The sequence below is a fragment of the Podarcis erhardii genome (assembly GCF_964252035.2).
Source record: "Podarcis erhardii genome assembly, chromosome: 5".
Lineage (NCBI taxonomy): Eukaryota > Metazoa > Chordata > Lepidosauria > Squamata > Lacertidae > Podarcis > Podarcis erhardii.
Genome location: NC_138509.1, coordinates 91,680,511 through 91,707,464, shown reverse-complemented (window position 1 = coordinate 91,707,464; position 26,954 = coordinate 91,680,511). Strand labels below are relative to the sequence as shown.

General features: G+C 45.8%; 2 protein-coding genes across 8 annotated transcripts in view; both read right to left on the bottom strand.

Annotated features, from left to right (window-relative positions):
* The window catches only part of LOC309342306 (uncharacterized protein), a 477,018-nt gene that overhangs the window by 81,502 nt on the left and 368,562 nt on the right, over positions 1-26,954 (bottom strand). For all 7 annotated transcript variants that reach the window (XM_081862832.1, XM_081862829.1, XM_081862830.1 and 4 more), the window contains one exon: positions 20,760-21,060. In XM_081862832.1, the coding sequence (XP_081718958.1) occupies positions 20,760-21,060 (301 nt within the window). The remainder of the gene's footprint in view (positions 1-20,759; positions 21,061-26,954) is intronic.
* Positions 2,478-5,674, bottom strand: SOX2 (SRY-box transcription factor 2). Its single transcript, XM_081862793.1, has one exon. It carries the CDS (start codon positions 4,874-4,876, stop codon positions 3,902-3,904), a length of 975 nt encoding a protein of 324 aa, XP_081718919.1. The 5' UTR covers positions 4,877-5,674; the 3' UTR covers positions 2,478-3,901.

Here is a 26,954-nt window from a genome sequence, read left to right as displayed (position 1 = left end):
GACCAATCTCTCCCTTCCAGGTAATCAACTAAAATTAACAACAACAAGAACAGTGTCGAAATCGGTAGTACGGGATGAGAGAATTATCGTGAAAAGTGTACATTCAACAATTTGAAATGTGAGCGAGAGGGGAGGAAAGCTTTTTACCACGGCACGTGAAGAATCTCTCCTGGGCGCGTTTACCATCGCAAGCAAATCCTTCCAGACCGTTTTACATTCATAAACGTGGGGAGGAAATCGGGGCGGAGGACTTAGAATTCCAAATATTAATTTAACCCTTCTGTCCTATTCCTTTCTGGAAAGCGAGCAGATCGCTCCTGAGCGCCCAGTAGCCCAAAGAGGGGTGAAATCCTGCGTGTGAGACTCTTTGTAGAGCGGCCTTCTAGAAAGCAAGGCCTGAAATCAAACCCACCGATTGTAGTTTGCAAATTGTGGAGTCACACAAAGGGCTGGGGGAGAGGGTTTCAAGAATTCAATAAAATGCCCCGGACTTTTGTAATTAAACACCTTGCTCCTAAGAACCCGCATTTAAGCACTTTTACGGGGAAGAACCTCACTCACATCAATGGCACTTGATTCCGAGTGAACGGATTCCTAAGAACACATTGCAAGGATGTACAGTCATGGGGCTGACTTTCCAGCAAGCTGTGTCCTAATTCTTGCCTTGGAGCCCGATTTGGAACAGATTTACTGGAAATTCCCTCCCAGTAAGTATGTTTAGGGTCTGTTAGGAAGCCGTCCAAGCACACGGTGTCACTTTCCCAAAGAAATGGATTTCAGCTGAGATGCCAGTAAGCGGCCTAAGCTAGCAGCTAAGGAAGAATCTCAAAAATAAATGAATAAATTGAAACACCTAACAATTGCCATTCACTGAGAAATAATAGTTTGCTGAGGAATAATTAAACACTTGCTTCTTCAGCTTTTTTAAAAAAATTGTACGATTTCCCCCAAAACGTTCTACTCTGAAATGGCTTTCAGAAATCCTAAACAACAGTATTCATTTTTGGTTCGGGCGGTGAAATGTATACTTTCTGAAATTTGCTGTATGTAGGAGGGAAATGGCTCTATAGTGCCTGAAGGATTTCTAGAGAGAAATCTAGTCTGCGCCAATGTCTTAAGCTTCTGTGGCGAGGGCTCTACCGTACAGGCCCGGATTTATTCCATTTTCACCCCAGATTTGGCATTAGTTTTTCCATTGATTCCCACAGAGCATACTTCTCTATAAGCCTGTTTAAAATGCAAACCACGATTCACAAAACTCTCACTTTCACGATCCTCAGGCATTTGTCTGCAAGAATCGCAGCCCAGTCCCAAACATACTTGAAAATAAGTCCTATTGATTTTCATCGGGCTTTACTTCCGCATAAGTATTTCAGGATTGCAAATAATGTCCCATTGATTTCAGTAGAATTTACCCAACAAACAGGTGCATTACAAACGGAGAGATGTGGGAAAGCAGATATCTTTACAAGCTAAGGCTCGACATACTTTTTCTTACTTTTTTTAAAAAAGTATATTTAAGGGTACAATGAAAATAACAGCATAAAGTTAAACAAGATATACCTCTCTGCCAGACGAAGTTGTCTTCTTTAATGTGCCTTTTGGAGGGGTGGGAGAGGGCTTGAGTTTCGCAGCTTTTTCCTGAAACTGGCTGCTTCACCTCGCTGGTGAATTATGAACTAGGAAGAGAGAGCTTTTGTGAAAGCCTATGGCATTACAAAATTGAATAGATTATTATTCTATGTATTGATGGCTTACATTTAAATCCACCCCACCCCCTCGCCCTGGCTTTCTCTTTCCCCACCTCCTCAGAGACCCAAAACTCCCTCGTCTGCAATGAAAAAAAACAAACCAGGGAAAGTTTAGAAAAGCGCAGAGAGCTGCCCGTTTTTGCTTTGTTGTGGTGCAATTGTCTTGAAACCGCGACTTTGCAATTTCCCCAAAACACACACGGAGGACTGTAGAAAACACACCCCAGCACACACGCACACCCCGGCCAACCAAGCCTCACTTCAAGTCCATTTTCTCCCAAAGCACAGCGCTTCAAGCGGAGATCGCCCTGCTTACGAGAGAAGTTAAAAGAGCCACGCACCTCGCTCGTTTCCTACTTCTGCTGGTTCTCCTCGCGCTAACAGTCCAGCCTCATCTGAACTCCGGGGGCTTTGGTCAGCTTTCAGGTGGCAACAAGTGGTCGTTTCTTCCAGCAGCGAAAATCACCCAACCGACTTTCTATGCCATGTTACTTTTCTCATTTATTATAGCAGAAGAAAAGTGTCACTTACAGTCGGCTGCGTTTTCCATTGTCGAAGGATTACTCATTTCATATAGTTATCTGGGCCACATCCAATTTCAGGCCTCGCATTATTTTAAGTAGAAACTAATTGGCACTGAAATTACCTTCTGAAAACAAAGCAGGAAAATATTTCCTCATTCCTAGAGTGTTATTCTACGATATTATTTATCACACCAGTTTATAACTGGTCCTTGAGCAGCACGGAATTAAAAAAATAACATAAAATTCATCCTGCTTTCTGAAAATAAATCGAAGACTCAAGTGTTATTTCAGTGTCCATATTTCAAAAATTTATTTATCTCAAACTGTGCATAATGGAGTAAAAACTTAACTCAAATATGTACCTGTTTATAAGGATGGCATTAGTTCAAATATATATATGTCTGTGTATATATACATATCCATGTATATGTATATATACATGTGTATATATAGATGTATGTATGTATATGTGTGTGTCTATATATATAATATACATATATGCACACCCACATACACATGGACTGCCGGCGGACTGATTTCAGATAATACACAGCCGAGTACAACTACGGGAAATGAGGAGGGACAAAAATTAAAAGAACTTAAAATAGCGTCACAATAAATTTACAGAAATATTACAAACCATAAGAAAATATTTCAAACACAAGAATTTCAGATTGTTTTGCTGTCGTTTTAGCTGAACAGGAGAAAGTTTGAAAACAAAAAAAGCTATTTAAATTAACAAATGTGTGTGAACCTGCAAGACAATTTTTGCTTTTTAAACAACGTGTAAAAAATGTAGTACACCCTAAACTTTTGCCCTTTTATATAAAAAAAACAGTTCCAGTTCAATGGTATGCAAGTACTTATTCTATTTATTTTTTTGCCTTTTGTACAATTGCTAAAACAATTAAAACGTCCAGATTTTTGTTTTAAAATAAAATTCAGCTTCCTTTTTTGTGCAGCTGCTATAAATCCATCTATCCAATTATCAGAGCGTCTTAAGTAGACTCTGATGTATTTTAAAAATAATTGGCAAATTCTCAAGGTTTCCCCCCTCCTCTTTTTAATATAAACAATGGGCTTTTCGATTGCCATGTTTATTTTGATAAATACTGTACAAAAGTTGCTTGCAAATATTAAAACATTTCCCACCCCATTTCCCAGTCTCCTTCCCTTCCCCCCTCCCACCTTCCTACGTCGCTTTCTGGAGTCTAGTTCTAAAGATTATGGGTCAAGACTTTTTTTATTTTTTACTTTTAAAAACCTTTTCTGCAAAGTACCATTTCCATAGGAACTTCGAGGGTGGGGGTGGGAGGGATGGGGGAGAACAGGTTTGGTGGAGTCGCATCCCTTTCCAAAGGAGAGGGAGGGAGAAAACAAAAATAAAAAGATCTATACAAGTTCCTTGATGGGTTTGGAATTTTTTTCCCTTTTTTGTATCTGATTGGTTTCTCCCTACCCAGTTATTCTCTGTACAAAAATAGTGTCCCCCCCCCAGAAAAAGAGGACAGGAAGGGGAGAAAGGGGGAAAAAGTCAGAAGTTCAGAATTTCTAATAAAAGTTTGTTGCTCGGTCTAGATTTCTCGCCCTCGCCTTCCTCGCGTCTCGCCCACCCCCCCGTGGGTCTTACATATGGGAGAGCGGGAGCGTGCCGTTTATGGCCGTGCCGGGCACAGGTGCGTTCTGGTAATGCTGCGACATGTGCAGTCTGCTGGGGGCGGCCGGCTCCGCCACTTCAGGCCCGGGCAGGTACATGCTGATCATGTCCCGGAGGTCTCCGGTTTGGCACGGAGCCCTGGAATGGGAAGAAGACGTGACCACGGGGGGACTGGAGCTGGACTCCGTCTTGACCACGGATCCCATGGAGCCCAGGCTCATCCCCGGGGTCCCCTGCTGCGAATAGGACATGCTGCTGTAGGTGGGCGAGCCGTTCATGTAAGTCTGAGAGCCCGCCATGGAGTTGTACTGCAAGGCGCTCACGTCGTAGCGGTGCATGGGTTGCATCTGCGCGGCGGCGGCCGCGGCCGCGGCGTTGTGCGCGTTCAGGCCCGGGTGCTGCGGGTAGCCCAGCTGCTCCTGCATCATCCCGTAGCCGCCGTTGGTCCAGCCGTTCATGTGCGCGTAGCTGTCCATCCGCTGGTTGACTCCGGCCGCGCCCAGCGTGGCCCCCACGCCGACCCCCGCGCCCATGGAGTTGGAGCCCGGCGCCAGCAAGCCGCCCGGCAAAGTGTACTTATCCTTCTTCATCAGCGTCTTGGTTTTCCTCCGGGGTCGGTATTTATAATCCGGGTGTTCCTTCATGTGCAAGGCGCGCAGCCGCTTGGCTTCGTCGATGAAAGGTCTCTTCTCAGCCTCCGAGAGAAGTTTCCACTCGGCCCCGAGGCGCTTGCTGATCTCCGAGTTGTGCATCTTGGGGTTCTCCTGAGCCATCTTCCGCCGCTGGCCCCGGGACCACACCATAAAGGCGTTCATGGGTCTCTTGACCCGATCCGGGCTGTTCTTCTGGTTGTTGGCCCCGGAATTACTGTTGCCCCCCGCGCCTCCCCCCGCTGTCTGCTGGGGGGCGGGAGGCTTCAGTTCGGTTTCCATCATGTTGTACATTCAAACGGCTTTTTTTCGGCCGAGGGGGCGCAGCAACGGGCGGCCGGGAGGTTTCGGAATGGTGGTGGGCAAACAAACCAACGCAGCTTCGAGGAACTCCGGCTATTAAAAAGCACACCGGCGCATAGAGAGAGGGCGAGGGAGAGAGGAATCCGACAATCGCCCCCCCCAAAAATAAAATAAAAGGAAGGGGCTGTAGGTGGGACAAAAGCGAAGAGGAAAGGCAGCCGACAGGAGCTCGAGAGTGTCCCAACCTGGACTTGTCTTCTCTGGGAGGGGGGAGGGAGGGGAGAGCTCCCCCTCCAAAACAGATCCTCCCCCGATCGGATCAACACCGGGATCTTCCTCCCTCTGCAAGCAGCCCACGGACGACTATTCAAGCAGGAGAAGCATAACAAAGAAGGCTTGGAGAGTCTTGATTGAGAAACTTCTTCCTGGTCCGTTTCCCCTCCTTTCTTTCTTGTGATTCTTTCCTTCTTTTCTCTCTCTCTTTCTGTATCTCTGTAAGACTAAAAGAGGCAGCAAAAGTCTCTTTCCCCCCTTTTTTGTTGTTGTTGTTTGTGTGTGTGTGTGTGTGTGTGTGTGTGTGTGTGTTTTCCCCTCCTAAACACTCACTCTCACACTCTCTCCCTCTGTCTTTCTCTCTCTCTCTCTCTGCCTTGACAACTCCTGATACTTTTTTGAACAAGTTAATAGACAACCATCCATGTGATGGGGGGCTTGTCAGGGAATAAATGCGTTTGCCCCGGCCAATCAGCGCCCGCCGGCTCCTCCACTGAGCACAAGCCTCGACTTGGAGTTTTGCATGAAAGGGGGCGGGGCTTCCCGCGCGCCAGCCGGGACAGCTCGGCTTGGGGAAGCGGGAAGAGAGAGAGAGAGAGAGAGAGAGAGAGAGAGAGGGAGGGAGGGAGGGCGAGGAGGAGGAGGAGGAGGAGGAGGCGGGTCTTGGAGGCAGCCACTGAAAGGGCCCCTTGGAGCTCCTCTTACAAGCAACAGGTCACACACGCCTTGAGGAGGAAGTGTGTAAACAGCATTCTTGCGACATTAAAAACAAAACAACAAAAAGCCCCACTCCGCAACAACTTGATGTTGACTTGAGACTGAGTGAGGAAGGTTGCAACTCCCCCCTCTTTATTTTCATTTTTTGCGTGACAGATGCGGGGTGGGGAGAGAAGGAAAGGCAGCAACCCCGCTTCTGAAGGCTCCTTCTTAGGATTTTAGCAGGACGCGGGATCTGCTAGTTTGGCTTCCTTTCCCAATTGCTCAGCACCCCCATAACAATGACCAGCGCAGGCTGCTAACCAGCACGAAACGCAGGGAGCCCACAAATAGTCCCCACTGCTTTTGTAAGGACCTTGTTTGCTGCCCAAGAGTGCTGACAGCCCCTCCTGCAAAAGAAGGCCCCTGCGCTAGGCCTAGACGCCTTCTGCTCCAACCGACCTGACCCCTTAGGCCTTCTCCGCTGAGGTTGCCATCCTTCTGGTGGCTGTGCAACCAAGTTTACTAGAAAATAAGGCCCATGGTGGCACCCGGGGCACTTAGGAGCAGGCAACTGGGCAAACCCAGGCTCGGCAAGAGCAGCAGACCCCTCCTGGTTCTGCTTATGGACAAGACTGTGATGACCTCCCTGCACGCACACTTGAGGAACTCACACCGCAGGCAAGGGGACATATTTCTTAATAAACTTGTGTATGGCTGGGTTCTTCGGCTATCGCTGCGACCCAGGGCTACTGCGATTTGCCTGGCCTTTGGTGGCTCTTAATTTACACGAGGTTCCCTTGCGCGCATCCGTGTCATTGGCACCCGCGAGATTTACTTCCACAGGCAAGGCATTTCGGTTTGGAGGGCTGTTTTCCTTTCTCCAACCGACGCCAAGTTCCCTCCAGGCTCGTTGGCCTCTTTCTGCCCCTTCCCCCAATTCCACGCCTGAAAGCAACGCCAAGCTGGGCTCCCTCTCCCGCCCCCCTCAACATCTGATCCTCTCCAATATTCCTCTGGTGGCTGCTTTGCCGCAGACATTTCTACGCGGAATAAAGGAGTGCCGCTTGCTTTCCTGTCTTTCTCTCCCCTTAGCCCGCACTTCTCTACTCCCTCAAAAGTCTAAAGGCGAGATTGGGTGAAAGGCCCAGAAACCCTCCTAAAAACTGTATCCCCCTCCTTGCGCCGCAATCGCTCCCCACCCTCCCCGCAACCTTCTTCTCCACGGATACAAAGCGTGGCCTTCCTCCTTCCCCTCCCTTGCCAGCCTCGCGAAGCAGGTGCGCAGGGAGGAGAGGAAGTGGGGAAGGGACGGGGCAGGAGGGAGAGCCACGGGCGCGCGCGCAGGAGGTGCTGGAGGGAAGCTTTTCGACCGGCGCCCGCGGGGGAGGGGGAGTGGGTGGGGGGAAAGAGAGGTGAGATGAGATCCCCCCCCCCGCCACGGCGAGGTGGCGACCCAGCTGTTACAAATAGGTAGCTCTTCTTTTCCCCCTGTCATGATGCTCAACAAAGCGCCAGCTAAGTTTACTTCGAAGCTCTCATTAGGATCTTTGGGGCTAAAACGCACTTGAATACAAAGAAACGCACGCGCGCACCCCTCCCCCGCGCACCATTTCAGCTTTATAAAGTGCTTAAACATTGTTGCGGGGGCTCGCTCTCCCCCCTCCCCCCTGCGCCGCTTTAACCCCTGAAACTGAATAAGAAAAAAATGTAGAGATTTCTATTGCTGGACACGTTCCGTTTTGTTGGAAACTCCGGCAAATAGATTATTTTCTCCCCCACCTCCTCCTCACTCGACATTGCTTTCACGCTTTTTCTGCATGCACGTGAAGGACCCTTTTCAGACCACGTTCAGAAAATACAGCAAGCTACATCTAACTTAGAAAGAAAAGGCCCGATACACACAGACGAAATAAAACGGCTTTTCCCGCTAGCCCCGATTTTTCTTTTTTAAGTTTGTTGGAAAACTTCAAAGGGATGCCACGGAAGGAAGGAGAGTGGGGAGGGGGCTGGGTGGGGGAATGGCTTCCCTAATATTAACTATATTTTTCTTTCTTCTTTGGGACTTGGAGAGAGACTGCACAAACTGAGAAAGTCTTGATAACATTTTAAAACTCTTAATCGGGTCAGTTAAAAAAAAAAGAAGCTGAGAAGTGATTTTGAAACACAAAAGGAAAGGAGAAGCGTCTGGAAGGACGCCTGGACTTTTAGCGCTGGGGGTTTTACGCATGGGGTTGGTGCGCCCCCTACTGGTCAATTCGCCTTTCCCCCTTTAAAACACACACACTCTCTCTCTCTTACACACTTATTTTCCCTATAAACCAAATACTTCTCAACAGGGCTTGAAATAATAAAGCAGGTAGCTGGGCAATGTGAATATCATCGCTACTCTATTTCGTTAGGCTTATGAATATTAGTTTATTTATTTGTATATTTCCTTACTGAGACTTACACATCAGGAATAGAAGCCTGCGCCTGCAATCCTCAGACCTCTAGCTTTCACATAGTCTCCTTGATTTTATTCATTGCAATCGTAGTAAATAATATCCAACCGTGGCCCTTACATTTTCCCGTATGTGGAAGAAAACAGACAGTTAACGCTGAGCTCCTCTCCCACCGACTCTCCGCCCCACACATATATGGAGCACGCCTAGTTGTCCAGGCACCATATTTAACTTTGTTGTTGTTTATAATTTAGCCTAAATAGTTGATAACGTCCTTAAAAAAAGATCTTATGGATAATTAAGTTCGAAGAAAAGGGGTGGGTGTGGGAGGCTGTGATTTTGTCTCTGTTAATACAATGATAACTGATGGCTGGTGAGGTATTTTTTTTAAAAAAGGGGGGGCAGCACACACATCTTACTGTACATGGAAGCAGTCTCCTAGCGGACTGGGGAAGAGGAGAGGCTGGGAATGATCCCCCCCAATCCACACACACACAAACGCATAACTAGATGCTTTTTATTGGCACTGAACTCTATAATAACACAGTTAAGAGGTTAAAGTGGCTGGTTTCGCTCTTTGTTAATTGCATTTATCATCTAAATAAGGTATGGAGCTACCTAACAATTGCGTTATCACGAGTATTTACCGCTTTATTTTAATTAGCCGTGTTTTCCTTATCAGTGCAATGAACTGTCTCTGGCATATATACATAATAATGCGCTATAGAAAAATAAGATAAAAGCGATAGCGCATTGCACGCCCCCCCCCGTCACCCGCGCCCAATCTTCACGTTTCCTTTTTCAGACCTAGGTATACACGTATACGTGTCGAGAGATCCTGGCTTCCCTCTTAAACAATATTTGTGCACACATAGGTAAAGATAAACTGAGATAGCGATAGAGTCACCCACGGTTTTATCTTCTGCTTCAGACTAACAGCACCTCATTCATTTCCCCCCTCCGCCAATGGTAGGATACAGACATTCTCTAAAGAGAGGCCTGGAGAGCGACGTTTTAATCTGAATGGATTTAAAATTCGTTGCCTTTGGTATAATTTATGGAAATGAAATAAACAGCCCCCTCCCAATGTTTCACAGCGACAGAGTGTTAAGGGGGGGGGGGAAGAGTTACTGTTATGAGCTTATTAAGAAGAGGTGTTGAATGTTTTAATGCCTCGGATTTGTATTTACTTTCTTTCTGATCTAAACTACCACTTAAGTCAGCAAAGGCTGGCATATCCCGACGTGTGTGTGTGTGTGTGTGTGTGTGTTCGGCTGCGGGGGGGGGTATATATTTTTATTAGTACGATTATTGGTTTGTCTTTGCTCAGTCTTAACCTACCAAGTTATCTTGTCTTCAGGAGATGGAAAGATTACGGCCCCCTGTTTTATCTTATTTTATTTGGTCCTGAGCTGCAAATAGAGGTTTAACTTGCAGCAATTAGGCGGGAGCTAGCCAAGCATCTTACTATTATGATGCTCGTTAAAAACCCTTCTTTTCTACATCTGCATTTGAGTGTGTTCTCCTGTACTCTTAATCTTCTTATGGAAATGAAGGCGAGCGGCAGGGAACCAGCGGAGACTTAGAGAATGTCCTTGTTAGGATGGAATTTCTCAGCATTGTTAATTAGCAGAGTTTGACGACCACCAGTATTTGGGTGGGGTGGGGGTGGGGGCTCTGTTTAACCACTCACAGACCCTTTGGCTAGGAAGGACCGAGTTTTTTTCTTTATTTAATGTTGTAATTTGAAGGGGGAGGGGACTCTGAAAAGAGCCTCCCGTTTGACAGTTAGGGGCTAAGAGAATTTTTATCTCCCGGTGAAATAATTACTGCCTTGATAACTCAATTGTCTGCAAAATGTCAACCTGTGACCTCAAAAGTTTTTATTTTATTGCCCCCAAAGATTTCTTTTTAAATAACAAATGTAACGAGTACACAAATACTCTCCCTGCACTCTTTGACTTGCTTGAATACATTTTTCAAAAACCCTATTTTAACATGGTTCTTTAAAACAAAGTAGTCGCCAACTACTGTAAATTCTAGTTATTTCAAAAAGTCACAAGAAAAATGAGTGTGCTGATGAATTTCGGTGGAGGGAGGGATAAGAAATAGTTCCAGGTTCAATAAATCTGTTGGAAAGAAGGGTCCTCCATAGTATATAGTACATTCAAGAAAGAAATGTTTTGTTTACTTTTAAAACTATATTGACAGTTACATATTAAAACTCATCATTGACTGCCAAAAATTCAGAACACCACTCAAATAATGGAATGTCATGCTGTCTTTGAAAGCTAGACACCTTAAAAGCCACATAAACAAGAAAATGCATCCCTGGAGACTGTTCAGAACTAACTGTAATAAGAGCAGTATAGTAATTTAATATATCATGTAATATAGGATAATATATGTATTTGGTTCATCACTTGGGAATTATTATACAATATTATTCATATTGTAAGGGACTACCATGTAAGTTAATAGTTATCTACAGTTATATTATATAGACATAATCCACATTCTGAGAACAGCTATATCTTTTTTATTATTATTGAATTTGTACACCGCCCTATACCCGAAGGTCTCATATTATATTCCACCCCAGCCATATGCTAGTATGATCCTATCTATGTTATGCTAGATATAGGCTTATAATATGAGCAACACCAATACTTTTGTTTGTTTGTTTAGTAGCATTCTGAATATGCACCTAGCACCTGGGCTTCTCTTATGTTCAGAAACATTTCCGTTCTAGAATAAAGGAGAATTCCACTCAGGACTGATTTAAAGGAAACTCGACGTTTTCTCCTATATATTGGTTATGGATTCCTAGATAGCACAAATAACGCAACACGCACACCGATAACTGTGAAAGTGGAACTTTTTTGTGTAGTTGGAGAAAGAGAAAAGGGAGGTGGTGAAAAATGATGTACGTTATTTTATTTTATTTCATTTCATTTTTAGAAACCCAGTCTAGGGTGCTCACAGTGAATTAATAAGAAATCCTGTGTGTGAATACACATTTCAAAATATGTAAACGAGTGGTTTCAGTCTTTAAAATTACTTTTATACTAGTTAAAAATCGCTTATTACTTTGAAATTGCTACCTGAAGGTGTTTAAACTGCTTTGGCTCTTTGTCCAGCAAGCCACCCGATTGTCACTCTCAGATGCAGTATTATGTTCCTTAGGGGGAGGGGGCGACAGTGATTCCTCACTAAACCCAACTCTGCCCCATAAGTCGTCAGACTCTCAGATTGTCTCCCCTCCTTTTACCTCCAACAACCGAAAGAAGGCAGGTCAAGGTTTTTGCAGATAATTTTTTAGTCTTAACTACCATTAATGACATTATTATATAAGAAAGGAGTATTTCTTTTCTCTCGGTAGTGAGAGCCTTGACCGAACTGCCACCCGCGCTCTTCCAGGTTGTCCTACATTTACACACAAACACGCGGTTTCAGATGAAGGACCCCAAGACAAAATAAGATAATAAAAACAAGGTAACAAAAACAAAATCTCCTTAATGAATTCGTCGACTTCCATGGGTACGATGCGACCACCTCTCCCTATAAAAGAACGGGGTTTTGTTTTGTTTTTTGCTTGTTTTTAAAGAGGTTGTTGGGTATATCCGGGTAGTACTGAAAACAGCGGAGAGGATAGCAAACCACCTGTTAGAGTAATTGGATGAAATGTCACCCGGCTGCACAGTTTAGCAAACCAAACGGTCCCCTTAATTCCAGAGGGCCTACTCTAGAGTAAGGAGCTTGACGAGTGCATCCTGTAGGTTGGCCTGCGAGTGTTCCAATTGGAGAACAGCCTTTACCAAAGGTGTCATGGGTTTTGAAGACGCTCGAACTCAGGACGAAAGGGAGAAACGTGCTTGGCAAACCCTCACCGTGATCAACTCCCGCCCGGAAACCTATGTCCCCACTGTGGAAGGATGTGTGGATCCAGGATTGGCCTCCACAGTCACTTACGGACTCACTGTTAAGACCGTTATCATGGAAGACAATCTTACTCGGCAACGAGTGATTGAAGAAGAAGGAGGAGGAGGAGGAAGAGGAGGAGGAGGAGGCCAAGAAACCAAGGCTTCCATTCATAATGAATGAATTTGTAATAGCCACCAACCCCCATCCCAGACCCCACAAACTAGGCGCATAAGATCGCATATTTGTATCCCGCCTCAAGTAACCCAAATTAAATTCCACCCTCAGTTGCCTATCTGCAAATACTGATCGGAATTTCCATTTCTCTTGCTGGTAAATGTAGGCGTGAACACCCCTTAACTATCCTGATACTGAGCAAGATTTTTACCCCCAAATCTTCACACATTCTCTTTAAAGTAAATTGCACTGTGTTGCGGTTGAGCTTACTTTCAAATCAAGTAGCTTTAGGATCGCAGCCATGGAAAGTAAGTCCCATTCAGTTCCGTGGGAATTTAGAGGGAACGTGTTTAGGATTGGGCTCCTCGAGATACCTTGAGGAGCCCAATCTTAAACACGTTCCCTCTAAAGAATATTACTAATCTGCATCAGACAATCTCGCAGTAAATGCTGCAAAGAGGATTACAATCCTCCCTCCACTCCTAAAAATGCATTGATAGGCAGAGAACAAAGCGAACTCCTTTGCCCCTCTTTGACCACCCTGAATATGGGCAGGGTGGTTAATGCCTATTCAGGGGCACCTAAATCCTCCTTATCTTGTCTGCGCCTTTGGACCCAGATCCTAAATAGCCTTCCTGGAAATAAATTCCATAGGATCCAGCGGAGACTAACTTCCAAGTGGTGTGTTTAGACGCAGCTGGCGTCTTTAAAAACCCTCGTAATTACCCTTCTCCTTCAACACCCCACTCCAATACTACTCTATCCCCCATTCTCTCCTTCTTCCGAATAAATGTGATCACACCCTTGCTTTAAAATAAGCATCCCAGAATCTTGAAAATAAATGCGACATTCCAGGACCGCTAAATAAAGACTCTTTCGGTGCGCTGCACCTTTAATCGGAAGTCAAAGTCTCACAGCGCAGAGCACAGCGTTTTTTCAAGGGAAGCGTGGATAGCTTGCAAGTGACAGCGTCGAAGCCATTCCACTTCATAATACGTGTTTTCGTGCTTAAGGTGCCACAAGAATCTCGGCTGATTTTGCGGCAACAACCTAACAGGTCTCCCTTTGGGAAAGGGCGCGCAGAGCGCAGCCTCGGTGATCTCCCGTCAGGATCACTTTTGCCTGACGATTTTTAACAAGCAAACTTTCTTTCCCACTGAAACTTGCTAAATTCCTGTTCAACAGGGTTGCAGTCCTATGCACACTCACGTGGCAAGAAGGTCCTCTGATTCATTACTTGGAGGAAATCCCCTTTCCTTTCAACAACATGTCAAAAGTAAGATTGTACTAGCTGAGTCTTCATCCTCGCACCCTGGCCAACCAAACGCTTTATGGCGGCAACCCAGAGGAGTGTCAGATGGAAGTAAATTCTGTGGAATGCAGTTCTAGCTAATGTGCTTCGGACCAGAATATACTCGGAAGTAAATCCTATTGATGTCAATAAGCCATATCCAAGCAAATGCAGTTGAGGTCAAAGTACTTCTTCAGCGGAAATGCTTGAATCCGTTTCTAGAAAACTGTAGGTACATTACATTAATAGCAAATGTGTTCAAGGTCGGACGGCCTGTCACTACTGCTGCAGATTTACTACTCCGGGATTAGTACTGTGATACAATCACATGAATGTTTCAGTAATTATAATGGGACTTCTAGTCAAGCAGTACTGCCGAGTCCGGGTTTTAACTCAGTTTAAATCCATCTGGGTCGGGGAACAAGCTGCTGGTGTTACTGGAGTCAAGAGCTGCATTTCTGCAAAAATGCTGCGCCGGTCCCATGGACTTCAATAGGATTTAAGCTGCCCAACTGTGCGCAGAGCTGCAACTCATGAAACAGAGATGGACGCGTGTCTCGGGGACAATGTCAACTCTGCAAAACTGCCTCCAGCTTTCTGGGGCGGGGGGGGGAAGCTGCCGCAATCCCAAGCACATCCGTTGCGCAAAATAACCCCCATTTTCCTTTATGGGGCTTCAAGAAACAGCTTTGGGCTGCTGCGTAACTCTAACTGAAAATTGTGGGACTCTGCTTTCCAGAAAAGCGTTCAGAGTGGTGGGGTATCTTAACTGGGCTGTGTCAGTTCTCCAGGGCCAGAGGTCCGCGGGGCGGGAAGGGATAAACTCTCCTAGCAGTTCCGGAGCAGGACTTTTAAAGAATTTTGTGTTTGTGTCTAAGGAATGAACTTCCTTCCCATTTTAAGAAATGGCCTAGAGATCAGAGTACGTCGATCCGAATCCAGAGAGACACTTCTTTCCGTATTCCAGACAGGGCCGACAGCGGAGAAGTTCTTGAAAGCTTCTTATTTTCTGCAACCTCGGAATGGCGGACACTGGAAAGAAGGGGTCGGGGGTGCGTTCTGAGACTACCAGCACACCTGATCTACAAGGGCTGAAGGCGAGCAGCGAATATTACCAAGTAAAAATATTAACATAAAGGAGAAAGTGTGATAATCTCTGAGTAGGTTTTGTTATGAAATACCTCCTAATTCATTTGCTTCACGATTCACTCTCGATATCAACCCTAATGAAGGGCCGATCTACACTCAGTTCACTAAATACTGTAATGTGGAGCTCACTGATTGATCTGGCAGACAAGAAGAGGCTTCTCCGGCCGTTATGATTCGCAGTGTCAATAATCCCCTCTGGATCTAGCCCAGAGACAACTGACCTCATGTAAATGCGCCTAGGCTGCAGAAGGACTGGGGTGCTTCTTTGAATATTTAGTGAGAGGTCACTTCATAAGTTTTTCAGCCTAGAAAACAAGGTGACAAGGCCAAGAGAAACCAATCCTCCCTGGAATCCCAGAGAGTCTAATCTAGAAACCTTTATTTTAGTGTTATTTTGCATTTTTGCTTTCATATTTCACCTTCATTCCAAGGAGCTCGGGGTGACGTATATAGCTCTGCCCCTCTCCATATTATCTTCGCAACAATCCTGTGATGTTCCTTTGGCTAAGCCGCTAAAGGGATGGTGGCTGGTCCAAGGTCACCCAGTCAGCTTCATAGCTGAATGGGAATTTGAACCCTAGTCTCGTCCAGCACCCTAACCAGCACACCACACTGGCGCATCCGCGAATGTGTTAAGGAAAACTCAGATGGACGAGGCCTTGGGAAGACCGAGCTCCCACTTACGTTATTTTGAGTCACTGCTGTGGGGTGACTCCAGAGATGACATAACCGCCACTACAGGTGTGCTTGCTCCGCGGTCTAAAAATGGCAAGCTCGAACCTGAGGGATTGGTTTTTAACAGAAACTCTTGTGTAGATGTGAACCTGCCCTCAACATCGTCATCTGAGGTCCTGCTCAAACAGGTGACACACCTTCGGGGGTTAGGCCAGTGGCGACCAGGAAAAGGTTTGTTATTCTGTAATTGTTGCCGTTTCATTATTGGATAGATCAGGTGGTTGCATGGATTGTAGCTTGTTTTGATTCGGATGTTATTGTCTGAGAGCAGCCATGAAAGTTTAGCAGTGGGGAGGCGAAGTATATTTTAATTCTTATGTATTCCGCATATAATCTTAATGAAAGAAGAATTCACACTCAGGATGGATGCAGACAGATGGATAGAGAAACGGGCAACGAACGCCTAGAGGCATTTTTACTACAGGTAAAAATAAAAAGCCTGCCTATCTGAATGCGAATTTCCTGGGAGTCATACCTAACCCAAGCTACATTTGTTGCTTCCACGTTAATTGCTTGGGTCAGGGTGGTAGGCTTAACCATTTTCAGTCGAAATGTTCCTGCTTAACTGGTGTGCAATGGGACTCTTTGCAGCAGGGCCCTCCAGAGGGTGTGGATGGACTCTCCATCCTAAAGCTTTTAAAACGGTACATTTTACATGGAGGTTCAAGCAAATGTTAAGAAAGGTTCCGGACAGAAGCATCACGGGATCCGGTGGTTTATACATGGCACTCTGTATGAATAAGACTGATTTCCTCTTACATATAATACTGTGTGTACACTCGAATACAGAGTGCGCACAGACCCTCAAATCCGTTGCTAGGAAGGGATCTCTTTGGGACGCCGCTCTTCCTTCCAGGCTCCTGCAGCTGCAAGGGCGTTTGGGGTATGGACTTCTGTTTCGCTGAAGGATTCTTAAGCCGTGCTGCTTGCCCTCTCAGATTCCTTTCCAAGGAGGAAAGCGTCCATACCTCGGTGGCGAATTGTCTCTGGCCGCTTCCTAGAGGACCTCTACAAGGGAAACCTTTTCGCTTCTCAAAGCAGAGCGTTTTCACAAGGGAGACAAAAGACTCCGGGTTGCGATGAAGAAGCTGCTTTGCTTCAGCTCATCGTGGCTTTGTTTGTTTGTTTTGACCGCGGCACCTCTGAAGAGCTCGGTGGAATCTTATCCTTGCCCGATTACTTTTCACACAGGAAACGGGCAAGGACCCTAGAAGTTGGGCCTAGGGCTTGCCTAGGACGACCTTCTGGAGGTTTATTCAATCACACCCAGTTCAATGGGGTTGACAGTGTACCTATGACCGCAGTCGAGGACGCAAGCCACGTTCCAGGGCGATACTGCCATTGAAGTGAATGAGTCTGGTTTGCCACCGTTTAAGGCACTTCTTTCTCACTTGCCCCCTCTAAACTCTGTTCGGCTCATATCAAAAGAAATACCACCTCCACACAAAGCCCCCCCCCCCAATGCACCTAACTCCCCACCCACCCCACACAGTACTTCTCACATTGGAAACTTTGGGAAACTAAGGGACGACAACTTTCCCGGATCATGAGGTCATACAGAGGTGTTTTCATTAAAAACCAGCAGCAAGAGAATTTGATTTGGGAGGCGGCTTGAGACAGAACATGACGATGAAGAATGAAATTTTAGGGATTCATTCCTACACATACTTCTCTGGGAGCACGTCCCATGGAACTCAATGGCTCTTACTTTTGAGTAGCTATGGATAGGTTCATACAGCCAGCCTTATTGTTGGGACCTAGCTTCAACTGAAATAAAGAGGACCTGTTTTCAAGGAGCAGTGTTTATATTTCCAGTATTTGAGGGTGGGGGATCAGACCCATTAGGATTAAGAAGCATTTATTCGGAAGCAAGTTCCAATGATGGCCTTTACTCAGTAAAAGTTGTGACCCTGGGTTTGTACCACATTCTCCCTTTAGATGTTTATGGATGTGATTGCAGGCTGTTTGCTTGTTTTTGACTTTTTACTGACTGTAGTTTTAATTTTTACCGATCTGTTGCTGTCAGCAACTTTGAGCACGTGTTCAAAAGGCTGCACAATTTAAAACAAATGAGCAGGAGTTCTCAGGATTGTGACCTCTGTCTATTGAATAGATGGTACAAACACAAACACCAGACGTCTAACTGTTCTAGATAATTTTACATGAGGGAAAGAGGTGAATCTGAACAATTTTATTTCGCTTTATTATTATTATTAAATTTTACCAACGTGTTTCCAGATAACGTTGACAAGAAAATTATCCGGGGGGGGGGGAGATGCTGAAACATTCTCTTCAGAAAGATATACAAAAATATTATTCTTTTGACTGGCAACTTGTTAAGTGTTGTTGTTTTATTACTCTAATATTTAAAATCTTATTTCAAAAGAAACCTGTTGGCAGGGATCCCCCACCCCAGGTCTCCAAATATCAGCAAAGAAGTTTCATTACAACTGCAGCTTTTTAAACTATCTCCAGTTACGTTGATTCTGTTGTTTTAGAAGTCCAGCATATGGGCTTTTAATTATTTCCAAATTAAACATATGCCATGATGCCATACTTCTCTCTCTCTCTCTCTCTTAAAAAAGTAGATACTTTTTATAAAAAAACGGGGGGAGTTGGAATTATTTTAAAATTATATATATATGTTACTTTTTTTTTTTTTAAAGGCCTCTTATGAATTGAAGGAGGACTTTAAAAACTCAAGAAAGAAGCATTTCACCCCCTTTAAGTAGGGTCTAGGTTGGATCCTCGAAATGCTCACTGATGTTGAAAAGGAAACTTTTGCAAGCGCAGTGTGTGGTAGGTACGTCCCTTTTCTATTCTTTGATTTTAATTGCTAGCCTATTTTATCTTGTTAAGTTTGCTAAACTGTATGTGCAAGACACAGAACCCAACACCCAAGAACAAGGTTATTGCTCTACGTAGGACTGGCGCTGTGGCCAACAGGGGGCGCTCAGACATCCAGCTCAGCCCCCGCCTCTCATCTAAGCCCATCACAACCCCGGAAGAAGCGGGTACAAGCTTGCAAGCTTAGCAGGGTCGAGTACAGATCTTTAGTCCTCATGGATAAAAAGAGATTAAAGGCTAACTTCCGTCTCTCTCCCTCTCTTTCTTTCTCTCCCCCCCCCCTTTTTGGTATCAATTTTAACCAACTACAAAAATGTAGAGCTTTTATCCTTTGATGTCTCTCTAGAAAGAAACTGTTACATCAGTTGAGAAATTACATCGTTTGCAGAGCCAACAAATCTAACATGAAGTGGGGGAAATAATTTAATTAATAAATGATCTTCCTTAGAGGCACTTAAAAAAAAAGGAAGCAGCCTGATCTTTGCCTCCCCTTTTTCTTTCCACCCCGCACCCCACATTACCAGTGCAATCCTTTCTCGCTGACTGTCGCTGCATCAGATTGCATGTATCAAACAAAAATAAATATCTGCACATTAAACTCTCTTCTCCTTCTGCATTCGTGGGCGATCTTTCTATTAAGGCTTGCATTTATTTTCCATTCGAATCTACCTTATTTTATTTTTTTAAATGACTAGAGAGTGCCCGAGAGAAAAGCCAAATCATTAGAGGGGAGAGCAAAACAAGCTAAGAATTAAATACTAAGTCACACATTGTAGCTGGACCCATTTATGATAGAAAGGCTAAATAAAATTGCAACAGCAACCCCCCCCTCTTTTTTTCTTTTCTTTTTTTAAAGCCTCTTCACCTGTATTTAAATAGCACGTCTTTAATTACAGCGGTCGGGGATGTATGAGGCTGAAATGAAATTAGCAGTCATTACCAGGCCCTTTAACTCCGTGGTGCTTTTGATCAGCGCTAAATTAGCTTCCCAGTCCTAACAAAGGCTCTATAGCAAGCAGTGGGCTGTAAATAAGACAGCTCGACCTGCCCTCAACACCTTTCCTCTTGTCAATCACAGCTCCGTCATTCAACCCAAGATTAACCTTTATCTATCAAATGCTTTTTTAAAAAAATAATGAAAAAGAAATAGAGGGAAAATCTAAAACACTCACAACTTCGTAAAGGGAGCTACCTCCTTTTTAAAATTAAAACGGGGGGGGGGTCCTGAATGATAATTAGCCCCCCTTTTTTTTGCATTGTCAGGCGTTCGGTAAGGCTTTTTGTGAAGGCATTGCAGTGCCAGTGAGGGAACCCCCCCTTTCTTTTTCAAGGGGGCTGCAAATCGATAACGAAAGTTGGGGGTGGGGAAGAGAGGCAGAGAAACAGCTGACACCCCCCACCCCTCCGTGTGTTTAAACTAAAGGCTGATCTTCATTTTACCATTAGGGGGCGCGAGAGAGCAAGCGCGAGCCTCGGCAGCTGGTACCGTACAACACCTTGCAGATTTCAGGTAATGCATCTTCCCCGATTTCCCCCTTCCTTCCTTCCTTCCTTCCTTCCTTCCTTCCTTCCTTCCTTCCTTCCTTCCTTCCTTCCTTCCTTCCTTCCTTCCTTCCTTCCTTCCTTCCTTCCTTCCTTCCTTCCTTCCTTCCTTCCTTCCTTCCTTCCTTCCTTCCTCCCTCCCTCCCTCCCTCCCTCCCTCCCTTCCCTCCCTTCCCTCCCTTCCTCTCCTCCTGCCTGCACATCTACCTTCATTAACCCGTTTCCCGGAAACTCAACGTGCACGGTGTCATAGATTCAGATAGGGCACGGGCAGATCGTCCCCGATAGTTTGGTGTCTTCATCATTAAAAAAAACACAAAACCGTTTTGGCTCAACTAAATCTCCTTTTTTCCTGCCAAGTTGCGTTTACGGGAAAACACACACACACAACAACAACAAAGCTGCTTCGGACTTCCCGCTCTAATAGGGGCAAACCTTTTCAAAGAAAAACCCCACACAATTAAGCAATACACGGCTCTTTCGCTCTCAAACCCAAACAAGAAGGGGGGGGGGGAGGAAGGAAGGAGGGATGGAAAGGGAAGAACAATTATTTTATTTTTCCAGAAACTGTACTTTTCAGTCCAAAAGTGGGGGGGGGGGGAGGAGCGGAAGGGAGAGAGTGAGAAATGTTAAGTATTTGCAAAGTGCAACGCTCTTTTCCTGACGGCTGTAACACAGGAGGTGTGTATATTTCCCAGATCTGATTCCAACCCCCCCCCCTCCCGCCCCTCAAGTCTCGGAGAAGGCAAGTAAAAGCAGAGACTGGCAGTGCATGTCAAACTTGGTGCAAGTTACTTACAGGTTTCTGCCACTCCACTTTGGGCTCTCGGCTCGGAGGGCGTTTGATTGGCAGAAGGAAGACAAAGTCCGCGGGGGCTCCTCCGTCCCAGCTCGGCCTCCTCGGGGGTTTGGAGCACTTTCCCCCGGACGGCGGCACTTGCGGATGCTCGGAGGCTCCACTCTCGCGCCCCCCACCCCCCGCGCTCCAGCCTTCCTCTTCTTCTCCAGCCAGAGTGAATCCAGTTCCGTTTTTCTTCCCCCGGCAACCCGGGTTGCCTCCACATCCTTCGAATCCTAGTCCTAGCTTTAAACTGCAGCCCCTGGAACAAGGGGGGAGAGGGAGAAAGAGAGAGGGAGACAGGGAGAGGGAGACAGGGAGAGAGGAAAATCGTTTATGGTATGGCTTAAAAAATCCAAATGGCTGATTTTGTGTGTGTGTGTGTGTGTGTGTGTGTGTTATAAGAATGCACCCACAACAACAAAAAAGTCAATTCTCCGTCTCTTTCTCTCTCCTCCTCTCTCTCCCTCAACCCCCCCGCTCCGTCCACAGAGGAGAATAAGAATAAAGAATAAAAGCTTTATATTTTTGCAGTGGGTATTCAAAGATAATTTGATGCTATTGTTTCTGCTACAGATGGTTCTTTTTAATACAATAACAGTGCGCTTTGTGCATGCCACACACAATACAAATCGAAAAGCGTTTTCCTGAATAACCATTTTGTTCTCATTTGTATAGGAGCAACAAAAGGCGCCGTGAAGTAATGGGGATTCTGTTTATTGAAGCCACAGAATAGGGGCTTGATAAAGATTTAGGTTTGGTTGCCCCCCCCCGCTCCCGCCCAATGGAGGCACACAAATGGAAAAGGACTTCGCAAGACCTAGCCTCTCTCCTATTATTATTATTATTATTATTATTATTATTATTATTATTGCTATAGATCTATTTCTTTTTAAAGATGGGGGCTTGTGTCTCCCGCTCGGGTCTTAATCGGCCCTAACATCTGTTTATTTCAATGGGGTGGTGGTAGTAGTTGGGGGGTGGTATCCATTGCTTAAAAGGAAAAAGGAAAATTAGAATTACAGAGGAGGGCATGAGAAGGGTATTATTGGATATGCAATACTGAAGTGGACCACACATTTGTACACATTTGTGCGTGCGTGTCTATGCCCTGGTCCCCCCCCCCCACAGGGTTTCAACAGATCCTCCAGTTCAAGCTGCGTGACCAAGGAAGAGACGCTTGCCTCTCTCTCCTCTCCCAGATCAGTCCGATCCAGCTCCACAAAAAGTTTTCTTTAGACAATCCCACAAGCAAATGACAGTCAATAGAACCTAATGGCGACACTTTCAAGGACCTCGGTTTAATTGGGCTGTAGATCAAGCTAAAACATTCGCCACTCGAAAAGGCCATCTTCACATCTAATCTCTGCAACGCAGGGCACCTACTCTAAGAGTATTCAAGCTTCCCCCCACCCGGATCGTTCCCCCTCCGGTCCTGCTCAGCCTTCAGCCCCGACGCTGCTGCGAATCAACGCGCTTCCTTTCCTTCTGCACCAACGTCACGTCTGAAGGGTCCCTCCCACATAAGTTTAACACGCATCTCTGCTCCGTCAAGATTACTCGTCCTTTTAAGCGCCCCTAACCTCTCCAGAATGGATTCGATTCACAAGAACGTTTACACGGGATGAGTTCATCCGTGACACTTCCCCTCAGCACTGCTTGCCCCCCCCCCCCGCTGCGGTGGCGATTCGGATCCCGGCGATTCCTCCCCAGCCTCCAGCACACAGTGGCAGAGCGTGGAGACACGCGAAAAGGACACCGGATCGTGATCCGGGGCATGCAATCCCTAGCAAAGCAGCCTCCAGAAGGAAGAAGGCATTGTTTCCATATATTTCAACTCGAATCGGTGCTAAAAGTTAAACTAGATAATTTTAAGTCACAGCTTTGTCACATGAGCACGACTGTTTTCCCCCCTCTCCAGTGGAGACACCCACCCACCCTCGTTCGTTATTTGCCACGAATAAATTAGCAGCGCTAATTGGGGCGACGGGAGATGCCCGGTTGTCGACGGGGAGGGGCCACCTTTCTCGGATTCCTGGGAAAGGAGGCGCACGAGGCGCAGAAATCCTCCCCACTCCAACGCCTTTAGCAAACCGAGTTGCGGGCGCTTGCTTCGCACCGGAGGAAGAAGGCGTCCATTGGCCGAAGAGGAGCGCTTGGAGACAATGGGAGCGCGGCGGGGAAGTTGGGGTGCGGGGCTCTGTCTTCCTCTACCTTTCTCTAGGAATTGATGCTCCAGTCCGAGCCGCTTCTGTAACCCTGTCCTGACCGTAACCTACCTCCGTGACTTTTTAACCTGTGGGGGGGGGGAAGGGGGGAGTCCCACTCTTTAATTAGTTTTCCCACATCGCACTCCCCCTCTTCCAGCATATAAAATGTGCTTCCCCCTTGCAGCCTTCACTTTTCCTTTTTAATCCCCCCTCCCATTATTGGTTTAGAGGCCGCATCTTGGAAAGTCACCTAATAAGGGATTATTGGGGAATTAGAAGTGACACGCGCCGAAGCCAGCCCCTCCCCACACCACTTCGGGGGGAACAGGCGCCCGGAGAGCGGCATTTCCCACAGCACGTGGCTCGCCTTGCCCCAATCCTTTCCCCTTCCCTCGGCTTGTTCAGAGCAAGCAAAAGGGGCCGTGCGAGACCAGGAACCGTGTTCCAGAGGTCGTGGGAAAGGCGTTCGGCGTCTGTGCCTGCAGAAATAGAGCCAATCTTTAATAGGGCGTGTATACCCCGAGATTGTTCCTGGAACCACAAGTCACATAAGGGAAAGTAATGGGATATGAGGACAATCGTTTTCCTGAACTTAAGCCCCATTACCTGGAATTAAGGTCCCTTGAAATCAACAGAACCATAAATTGATATTTTCTGAGAGGAGGGGCGAGATACGGTATCTCACTCCTAGCTGAAACAATGAGGCGAAAATCAACCAACTCCACTTTTCTTTCTCTTAGACTCAAATAATACTATTCATAATAACCCACATTTAAGCAGGAAGGGGGAAGGACGCTGCTTCACTTCGGCTTAGCAGATTCGTGGATCGCAGCGCCAGAGCTTCTTTCATTTAGTCCCGCAGATTTCAGTAGGAGTTATTCGGCTTAACGGTTCGTAGCACTTTTCCGAAGAGACGGTGGCAATTCTCCTATACCCTCGCATCTCATTTTTACGCTTTCCGTCCCCCCTCCTTTACTTTTTTGCCTTCCCCCTTTCTTCTGAAGATTCATTGCGCTGGCTCTTCATTTTTGAAAGACCATTTAAAGCAGAGAGAATAGCGGGGATTATTACCCACGTCTTTTAAAACGAGCCTAAGGATGAAGTATAAATTAATTATATGACGCACCCCACCACCCTGACCCCATAAGCTTGTTTAACTTGACAGCCGGTCCCTCGATTGCAACCGATCTTGCTTCTCAAGCTGCCACCGTCGCCTCTGCGCGCTCACACGGGGAGTCAATCCATCTATCCCAGAGTAAGCAGCGCGCCGGAGGACAGTCCACGCCTCAAGGACTCAGGCGTCCGGGCTGCAGCCTTAACGCTCTGGACCAAAGGCGATCCGCAAAGCAGTTAAGCTGAAATGCTCCCTTAGCCTGCCCCCTTCTCGCTTTGTATAGATGGCGATTTTGATGGGGCCAGGACTTCCAATCCTCATCTCACGGGAGGAGCTCCCAAGGGATTGCCTGGGGTCAGCTCCAGTACACGGAGGAAGAGTGGGTCTGGGCGTCACGGCTTTACGCACGCGGGTTGTTGGCCTTCACTGGGCCGTGGATCGGGAATATGCCGAGATCCTGCTACCACCACCACGATCAATGATCACTAATCTGGTTTAGTTAATACTAACTGATCCCCAATCCCTTGCTTCAGCGATGGAAATGCAGATGAAGAGAGGAGTCTCTTCTAACAGAATCTGAAAAGGGGGTCCCTTAAAGTGGAAGAGAAGAAACAGGGAATTCCGCCAAACAGAAAAGCGCCCCGCAAACTTTGTGGAGAATCGCGATTGGCCAGGAAATAAAGGAACCCGCCATCACGATTCCCTTCTTACCTCAGGAGGATATTTATCCAGCTCTAATACTGTCGGTAATGTGTAAATAACACAGAAATCAACCACAAATAATGCATATAAAGGACCCGTTTGAAGGCGGCTTGCCTAATTCGGCTCAACAGTTGTAGATGGGTCTGTCACAGAGTTCTTCTCCGTTGGCGTCTCTCTGTGCCTGTTTAGATGTCTAAAAGTTATAGGAAACGGGTTGCTGATCACATAATCAGAACATAAAAGAGAGTGAGAGATGAGTATCTTAATAGCTATGAAGGCATGTTTTGTGTATGTTTTGAGCTTTCTCTAGAAAGGCAGACTCATAATCCTATACCACTATGTCACTTTCAAATAACGTGATCCCCAAACTGGTTCAGGCGAAGCAATACACGGATTAGGAACCAAATTGGCTCCAATGTCTGCTTCTAACAGCCTGATCCACATCTTGGTTCCGCCTCTCCGGATTCAAGCCAGTACTGTTGCATTGCACAAGGCAGAATCATTAACGTAGTCAGGACTTTTCCATTGGAATGTGAATCACAGGCAAAACGCACTTTACCGCCACAGTTTGTTTCGTTTCGTTTATTATTATTACATCTATACCCTAACTGACCTCCCAAAAGCACAAGGTGGCTGCACCCTTCTTTTATCCGCTCCCCATTTTATCCGCTAAGTGCTTCGGCTTAACTGATTTGTGGATCGCGGTGGAACAATCTTAAGAACAGATGGGGTCGGGACGACGACAATCAACGTCGTTCCGCAATCTATATCCATCTTTTTTCAGGCTCCTAAACTAAAAATTGGCCGGTCTAAAGCTTGTGAGTCTTGAAAGTTTCTTTTCCGAATCTCGTTAATCCAACAAGTTCCAAAAAGGCTGCCGCTCTCTCTTTGCCTCTGGGACACTTCCATCCACAGCCAGCTTCAGAAGATGCACTTAAATTATGCTAAATTTAATGGGAGCGAAAGGACCGGGGATGACTGATTTTAGTTATTAGGGACGCCTGAGGGTAAAGGAAGAGGCAACTGTACCTCTGCCCAACTTCCAGAGCTAAAGAAGAGAAATGTTCACTCGGAGTTGATATTCTTTTTCTTATACAGTAATAACGTCTGTATCCTAAAACGAGCTCGTTCTGAGAACAAATTCTAATTAAGTGGGCTTATCAGGAGCCAAAATGATTTTACTTTGTTTTTTAAAATAAATAAATAAATTCCCATCTGTTGAGTACTGTGAATTTTCCTTCACCTCCATCTGAACATCTCCGGAAATATATTAATTATATTATCTAGACCAGATATGTTTGTCCTGAATTAACCCAACACAAATAACGCTTTGGATCTTAAAAAGACTGTCCTGACACAATCCATTCATATGGATTCATATGGACTTCCAAGGAGAAATGAAGTTTCACAGGAAATTAAGTTTCATTAACATATTTCACCTGGAGGTGAAGTCCCCGTAAATGGGTGTCTGTGCTGCGTACAAATTTACCGTAAGTTGAACTCGCTTCTATTCACCGACACGTATAAGTTCATTCATCTAGCAACACGACGGAATAATTCGCATTGGAGGAGATTTAAATCTCATTGAAGTCAATCAGACCACAGCTCAGTCTGTGGCCGAGTAAAGCGAAAGTACTTCGATTACACCAGGGTTTCACGTTTTACCTTTTTATCACGTCAATGCACTAACCACACACTAAAACCACTTACTCTGGAGGAAGCCCATTGACATAAAAATTATTTCGGAGTAAAGATATTGTGGCTCACAGCAATTGGATCTGAAAGGTACCAATAGGATTATGGATCGGGTTATCTACAGTTTTAATGCGTGACTTCAGTTTAATTGGGCTGAGAACTGGATAACCACGTTTATGGAAGAGAATTTTGGCATCCTATGTAACACCCTTGCCATCGCATCCGGCAATGATTGAGCTCAGTTGTAGCCGCAAGACCGGTTACCCGCCAAACGGCAGGATCGGACTCCGGAGTCCGCAACAGCCCAATTCTAAGCACAGCAGAATTAGAAGTCAATTTCCATGGCGATCAATTGGTCTGACTTCCAAGTAAACGTCTTTGGGGTGAGGAGGCAAAACCTGCGGGCATCATTTCTCTACAGCCGGAGCAGCAACT